Source organism: Ixodes scapularis, unplaced genomic scaffold (genome assembly GCF_016920785.2).
Source record: "Ixodes scapularis isolate PalLabHiFi unplaced genomic scaffold, ASM1692078v2 PGA_scaffold1__304_contigs__length_218370807, whole genome shotgun sequence".
Lineage (NCBI taxonomy): Eukaryota > Metazoa > Arthropoda > Arachnida > Ixodida > Ixodidae > Ixodes > Ixodes scapularis.
This window is the reverse complement of record NW_024609846.1, coordinates 131399661-131407919: the sequence shown is the minus strand read 5'-3', so window position 1 is coordinate 131407919 and position 8259 is coordinate 131399661. Positions and strand designations below refer to the sequence as shown.

General features: G+C 51.4%; 1 protein-coding gene across 1 annotated transcript; it reads right to left on the bottom strand.

Moving 5' to 3' along the window:
* Positions 1-3781: 3781 nt before the first annotated feature.
* Positions 3782-4617, bottom strand: LOC120839299. The gene is made up of 2 exons (XM_042290333.1): positions 3853-4617; positions 3782-3793 (listed from the first exon to the last, which is right to left on the bottom strand). The coding sequence occupies exons 1-2, from the start codon at positions 4615-4617 to the stop codon at positions 3782-3784; spliced, it is 777 nt and encodes a 258-aa protein (XP_042146267.1).
* Positions 4618-8259: the final 3642 nt, after the last annotated feature.

The window sequence follows — 8259 nt, the reverse complement described above, 5'->3', positions numbered from 1 at the left end:
GACATTTGGAAGTGGAAGTGAAGGAATACTATTGGAGAGTTCACGAAAATCTTCCTCGTCCGAGTAGATGTCGGAATCTCCCTCACGAGGCCGTGCAGACGCCTTCGTCAATTTACTGGCATTCCAGGTCCTTCCATCATCGAGCCTGTACGTGGCTGATCCCAGCTGGGCTTCAACCCTTTTTTGACTGTGTATACCTTGATTGAAGTTTGCCACGATGTGTGGGCTTGAACACGCGCACGGCTTGACCGGCGGAGAACTGTGGCCGTTTGGCAGCCTTCCGGTGATCCCAATATGACTTCATGTTTTGTTGATAACTTTGAACCCTCTCGGGAAGAAGAGCACGTTGTTGTAAAACGAAATCAGGAACCTGCCTTGTAGGCATCCCTTGGAGGTTTAGTTTAGACCGGTGGATCCGGCCATGCAATAAAAGTGAAGGGGCAAACCCCGTCGCAGGATGTACCGTACGGCGGTACGCTTCGAGATGGTCTCGAACAGCGTCTATAAGAGGACGGCCTTGAACTATAGCTGCCTGAAGGCACGTCTTGAGAACACGGTTAAATCTCTCCACCTGACCGTTACATTGTGGATGATACAAGGACGTTTTCAAATGTTTTATGCCATTTTCACGAAGGAAGTCTTGAAATTCTTTGGACATAAACTGTACCCCGTTGTCTGTAACAAGCTCACAGGGAAGTCCTTCATGAGCAAACACATTTCTCAAAAAGGAAATGACAGTTGAAGACGTTACTGCTGCGGCAGACTGCACCTCAGGCCACTTCGAATGATAATCTATCAAGACAATGAAAAACCGTTGACTCTGTGGCGCCCTGTCGATAGGGCCTACGATATCGACAGCAAGTTTTTCCAAAGCCTGGTCGGGGAACTTTATGGGCTGCAACGGAGCGGGTGCGGCCTTTACAGGTTTATCAGTCGAATGACACACCGTACAATTTTCCACTTTTGTTTTGATCTCCTGGTTCATGCGGGGCCACCAATAGTGTTCACGTATGAGGCTTGTTGTTCGTGATATTCCTTGGTGTGTCTCGTGTGCAAGATGGATGATGTTGTCACGGAGTGTTGATGGCGGCACGAGCCTTTCTCCACGATACAAGATACCTTCATACAGTGAAAGTTGCTCACGCACTTGAAAGAACGGTCGCAAGTCGGTGTGGATGTCATTACCCTCCGGCCAGGACGTGGTAGTGTACCGGATTACAGATGGAAGGATAGTGTCATTAGCCGTAGCTTGTTGAAATGCGAGTTTGGACATGGGGACTGTGATAAGAGAAACTACCTCCTCGGTAAATTCCATACCATTCTCCGTGTCGTTAACGGGTAGCCGTGAAAAAGCATCGGCAACCAGGTTCGCAGATCCCTTCTGATATTCAATAGTGAAATTATAATTAAGCAGTCTGGCTGTCCACCGGGTGATCCTCAAAGGGCGGATCCCAGACCCCTTGTTAGAAAGCAGGGCGACTAGAGCTTGGTGGTCTGTTCGTATCACAAAGGACCGACCCCACAGATACACATGCCACCTCTCACAGGCCCACAAACAGGCCAGCGCCTCCTTTTCACCTGTTGAATACCTCCGCTCGGCATCAGTCAACGAGCGCGAAGCGAAAGCGACAGGACGCAGTTGACTTCCGTACTGTTGCTGTAACACAGCCCCAAGATCATAGTTAGATGCATCCGTAGCCAAAACGATAGGAAGTGTTGGATCAAACATCGACAAAATCGGAGCACTTTTTATGGAATCCTTTACATTTTGGAAACTGGCCTCGGCTTCCGGGGACCAGTGAAAGCGAACTCCTTTACGGAGAAGACGACGCATGGGCTCTACGACAGTTGAGCAATGAGGGATAAATTTACTGCAATATTCAACAAGTCCCAGAAATGCTTTCAGCTTTGCTGGTTCGGTAGGCGTTTCAAAATTCAGGACTGCATCTACCTTAGCGGAAAGGGGTGCTAGTCCTTCCGCGGAAAGATGGTGTCCCAGAAACGAAAGTTCTGTAACTCGAAAAACACCTTTACGATTTAGCTTCATCCCGGCTCGGGAGATACAAGAGAGGACCTGACGCAGATTCTCGTCGTGTTCTGCCTGCGTAGCACCGTAGACTATTATATCATCAAGGTAAAACTGGACTCCTTTGCAATCCTTCAGGATTTTTGACATGATGTTTTGAAACGCTGCAGGTGCCGAAGCCAACCCGAAACAAACGCGCTTGAATCTGAACAGTCCCTCATGCGTGATAAAAGCAGTGAGATCACGACTCACCGGGTCGAGACGAACTTGGTGGTAAGCGGACGCCAGGTCCAGCTTGGAGAAGCAACTGGCACCACGCAAGGAACCCAGTAGTTCATCGATGTGGGGTAGCGGGAAAGAATCGATGACCACCGCTTGATTTGGCGCACGGATGTCAACACACATCCGGATACGTCCGTCAGTCCGCCGAACGACGACGATAGGTGAAACCCACTCGGAGGCATCGACTCTCTCGATCACACCTTCTCTCTCCAGTCTGAAAATCTCTTCCGAGACAGCATCCCTCAGGGTCATCGGAAGACGGCGCAGCTTGGACTGTACCGGTGGCACGTTGCAACGCTGCTTGATAGTATGGGTGGAATTCTTGACCAAACCCAAACCTGGACTAAAGAGATGTTCAAATTCTTCGAAGCCTTTGGGCAACTTGGACTGATCTGGAAGAAAAGGACTTGAGACTTGAGATGCATTTGTATTTTCATGGTGTAGCAGTTGTGCTGTGATTTCATGGCTTGTATTCTCAGGACTTGTGTTTTCAGGAAGATGTGGTTGAGGAAGCCCATGGCTCTCAGGATGGCGTCGCGGAATCGCGGCTGTCGACGAATCGTGGTCAAAGTCCGCGGGAACTTTCGGAGTGGTCTCTTCCGAGACCGATGACGATGTAGACACGTTGGCACCCGAAGGTACAAAAGAAGATGACCGGGACCTTGCATCTCTGGATCCGGCCGGTTGGCGGTTTTGGCAGGACGTGATGGTGAACGGCCGTCGCTGCAGGGGGGCCACCGACTTCACATACTGCCGTGGAACTCCTCCTCCCTGAGCTGCATCAACATGCGAACAAACATAATCATTTTCATCTCCTGATAATCTCATGCGCAACGCTCGGACGGCGTCGACGCCAAGTAGCGATCGTCCAGTCCGGGTGACAAAAAACTCCAACGGTGCATAACGATCCTTAAAAAAACAACTTGAGCGGTGAAGCATCCAAGCACAGGGATAGTGTCTTGCATGTAGTGAACAAGAGTTTTCGAGGGCGGACATAGTCGAATGTCGGAACTCCGTTGTACTTCATTAAACTCTCGTTCATTCAGAATGGACACAAAAGAGCCAGTGTCGACAAGGAGACGAAGAGGGGTTGTATTTACCTTGATGTCGGCCATGAAGGCATCCCGACGATAAACACCTCTTGCTGCTTGCTCGGCCGACTCAACGGGGACGCTCGGCAGCATCTCCGGCACCAGGGATGGCCCAACAATGTTCACAGGATCGTTACCTCCTGACGGCACATTCCGTGAAAACGGTCGGGCAGCGAAGTAACGGCCGGAGCCCTGGCCACGGCTCGGGAACGACGTTCGCCGCGGGTCACTGACGAAGGCCGCCGACGGTGGGCGGCGACTCCGACAAACCACCGCAAAGTGGCCCGTCTTTCCACACAAAAAACATGCCACACCAGACGCTGGACACTCGTTGCGGTTGTGGGCGCGTCGACCACAGAAGTAGCAGGGAACACCGACTCCTTCATCTCCGTGCCTTGAAGGAGGAGGGTAGCGCAGACGCTGGGGTGGGTGGTGTTGTAAAGTCCGGGGCACGTGACTGGACGTGACGCCGGACCGGCCATATTGCCACCGACTTCGGGAAGGAGCCGGCCATGGACCTCCATCTTGGACGTCCGGCGTTCCAATGGGCACGTGCGCAAAGACGCGCTCAACGGCTGCCGGCGCCGTACCGCTAGCACTGGGAGCTCGCAGGTGGAAGCTTTCTGTGGTGCGCGCAAGTTGCTCGTACTGCAGCGCGAGCTGAACGACACGGGTTAAAGTGGGTACCCCCGTCCGCACACACTCTCGAAGGATGCGGTCTTGGACCCGCTTAGAGTCCAACCCCTCCAAAAAGACCTCAGCAAGCCTCTCTTCCAAAGCGTCTCCATAAGAACAAAAAGACCCTTGGCGTCGCAGAGCGGTCAAGTACTCCGAGACGGTTTCTCCCGGGCGTTGGACGCGAGCGCGAAGCTTTTGGCGTTCCAGCGCGATACACCCAGAAAACTCAAAGTGCTTCTCGATAGCACTCAAAAAGACTTCAAAAACATCGCCTTCCTCGGAAGCGGGAGTCTCATCGAGCTGAAAAGCGTCAACAATTCTCTGGCCCTCAGCCCCAAGCATGGAAAACAAGATCGCCTTTTTTCGACTAGGCGCAACACTGTCCAAGCCGGACGCCTCAAGGAACATCAAGAAAGCACGTTTCCACGCGGGCCATGCACGCTCGGGCTTGCCCGGAACTGGCAAGAAGTCGGGCGGTGATGGAACCGGCGCGAGCGCTGACGTGCCGACAGCTACAGGAGATTGTGTTCCATTATCCATTATATGTATGTTGTAGAAGGTTGTAGGAAACGATGCAAAAACAGTGCAAACTCACATCTTACGTTGTCACGAGACGCATGCTGAAGGGAAGCAGCTGTCAGGGCCCATTCTGACTAGCCATGGAACGTGTTCCAAGTGAAACGAAATGGATCGAAGAAGAAAAAAAAATCGCGTCGGCTCTGACGGCCAGTGCACCGAGACGCGGAGAGAACTACGGTGAACCACCTCGTCGCCAAAATTTGTAGTAATCTCCTCTACACGGCGGTACGAAAGGAGAGGACGCTAACAGCACTCACATGATGTGGCCGGGTAGGAAGCCGCGGCCCCGCGCGTTCGGGGCTTACGAAGAATGAGACAAAGACATGTTGCCTGCTGGGTGTCCCGTAGTTCTCTGACGTCGCTGACGGACGGCGGCTCTTTTATTAACATATGTCACGTGACATCATAGATGCATAAACACACATAACAACAAGATAAGACAACCCGATAAACTCACCATCAAAGCATACTAAACAGAACACACGTTGCGCCATCTGGTGGCAAAATCACTTATCACAGATCACTACAATGCCTCCCGCTGCCAGGACATCGCTGCATTCACCAGTAGGCTGCGAACGTTGCGGTAATGCCAATCACAGCAGTAGCAACTGTAAATGGCAGAAAGCAAAATCTTTCCAGTGTGGCAAGCAAGGGCATTTGGCTCGCAAGTGTCGTAACCCTAAGAGTGCCAAGGGACAAAACAACCAACTACAAGCAGTAGAGTCTCTGGACGAAGATGACGACAGCCTGACCACACAGATTTGGAATCTGATAACCCTAAAAGAAAGGAAGCTTGTGCCGCCAGTGCGACGCACGTTCACGTGGGGTGGAATTGATCTGGTCATGGAAATTGACACGGGGTCACCTGTCTGCGTCATAACGAGAGAAATGTACGAAAGGCATCGGAAAACTTGGCCAAGACTTCAAAAGCCTCAAGTGAAGTTGGGTTGCTACATGGGATCAATTCCAGTTATCGGAGAGTTAACCATGAAAGTTGTATACCAGTCGACTACCGTACAGGGTATATTGACCGTCGTGGATTACCGAGGTCCATGTTTGTGCGGACGAGACTTGATTCAGAAATTGAATCAACGTGACGTACCTGTTTTAAGCCTGACAGCAATCCCGAAATCTCCCTGTGAGCAGGAGCAAGGTCTCCAGAGTCTACTGGACGAGTACGAAGACCTCTTCTCTCCAGAGCTTGGAGTCATTCAGGGACCACCTGCGCATCTGTACCTCAAGGATGGAGCAACTCCAAGGTTTTGCAAGGCAAGATCTATTCCGTTTGCCTTACGAGAGAAAGTATCCGTGGAGTTGGATAGGCTCGAACAGGCCGGCATTATTTCACCAGTTGCCTACTCTGAATGGGCTACGCCCATTGTGCCGGTTCTAAAAAAAGATGGATCCGTACGTATTTGTGGGGATTTTAAGGTGACACTGAATCCTTTTTGTGCGTTAGAACAGTACCCGCTCCCGGTTATCGAGAACATGTTTGCTTGTCTGAATGGCGGTGACCGTTTCAGCACACTGGACTTGCGGGACGCGTATAACCAAGTGCCTCTCGATGAGGAATCGCGGAAGCTTGCGGTTATTAACACGCATCGTGGCCTCTTTTGCTATAACCGATTACCATTTGGAATAGCCTCAGCGCCCGCTATCTTTCAACGCAAGATAGAATGTGTCCTCCAAGGTCTTCCAGATGTGCAGGTCTACTTAGATGACGTCATACTTTCGGAACAAAGCTCTAACGATGGAACAAAACTGAAATGTCTTTTGCAGCGATTCCGAGAGCACGGGGTGAAGTTGCGCAAGGAAAAGTGCAGATTCAGGCAGGAATCGGTCACTTACCTTGGCCATCAGATTGACGGAGAGGGACTGCACCCAACAGAAAAGAACCTTGAGGTCATCGCTGGGGCTCCGTGTCCGAAAAACGTGAGTGAACTGCGCTCATTTATCGGCATGTTGACCTTCTACAGCAGATTTCTACCACAAATGTCTACACAGCTATCACCGCTGTATCAACTTTTAGAGAAGGGTTGTCGTTGGGCGTGGGGCCGGCACAGGACGAGGCATTTATGAAAGCAAGGAAAGCTTTAACAACAGGAAACGTGTCGACCCATTTCGACCCAGCGAAAGAACTGCGCTTGGAGTGTGACGCGTCACCATACGGTGTTGGGGCCGTGTTGTTTCACCGTGTAGGAAAGGAGGACAGGCCGATCGGTTTCCGCTCACGTACCTTAACTGCTGCGGAAAAAAATTACTCCCAGTTGGAACGCGAGGCACTCGCTCTCATTTTTGGTGTGAACAAGTTCCGCGATTACCTTTTGGGCAGAGAGTTTACCTTGGTCACCGACCACCAGCCACTCCTGGGATTGCTAAAGCCGGGCCGGCCGACCCCTGCCATGGCTGCTGCAAGGATCCAGCGTTGGGCACTGCTGCTTGGGGGCTACCAGTACAAGCTGGACTACCAGCCTGGTAAACTGATGTTCAACGCAGACGCTTTAAGCCGGTTACCGCTACCGACGTCTAAGGAATCATGCAGCTCAATGGAGCTTCCGGAGTATGTTTTAGCACTACATAATTTTGACGAAGGGACCGTAACCACCAGAGAACTGAAAGACCTGACTGCCGGTGACGACGGGCTCCTAAAAGTTAAAAGACACATCCTAGATGGATGGCCAAGGAGCCGAAAGCACCTAGAAGTCGAATTACAACCATTCTATGACAAGAAGCTCGAGCTCTCAGTAGCACAGCACCTCGTGTACTGGGGTCACCGGGTCGTGATTCCAGCAAAGGCGAGGGAACGATTGTTAAAGGGACCATGAAATGACCTTTTTACTTTTTCCAGACAACTTTTACATTAAACCGTCAATGTTCACTGAATGCCGAACAGGCATCCGTTTTCGTCTCGGTTTATTAACTTCTACACAAAAAATTATTGAAATATCGACTTTTTCATTCTCTCCAACTGACCGCAAAACAAGCCGTGACGTAGGCCGTTTCCGGAACCGGAAGTTCTCTCGGCAGTAGGACAATGGGAGTGTTAGCGGCAACGAGTTTGGGTGCGCCGGTAGGTTTTACTGCGCTGATGTCACCGACGTATTTCCTGAATCGGCGCCTCTCATCGCCGCATCGCAGCTGAGCGAAATTCAATGAGATATGTTGCGCTACCGCGACAGCATGGGACTAGTCCCATACGCCGGTATGACTGTTGGGAAATGCAGCGAGTCTTCCGGTGAAGACTCCAGAAGTCAACCATCCTGTCATTGTTGGCAGAAGGGCCGGCCAGTGTCAGTCGTTTGCAAAGCGACGTAGATGGCGTTTTTCGCGGCCTCGGAGATGCAGGAGCGAGCCGACGTTAAAAAAGATACGTTTGAACTACGAGTGTCAGCAAGAGCCACGTAAATACCTGTTTACACTCGGAGCGGACGCGCGCGCTTGATGGAAGTGCTGTATTCGCGCTGTTTGTAAGCGCTTCGGGACCGTTCTTTTACGATTGCAACTCGATACTGACGCGACACTCGGCAAAGAAAGGTTGGACCGGGGTTGTACGTATACCTCCCACGAACTGTTATAGCTCGACAGTGACGTGCAGTCTGTCAG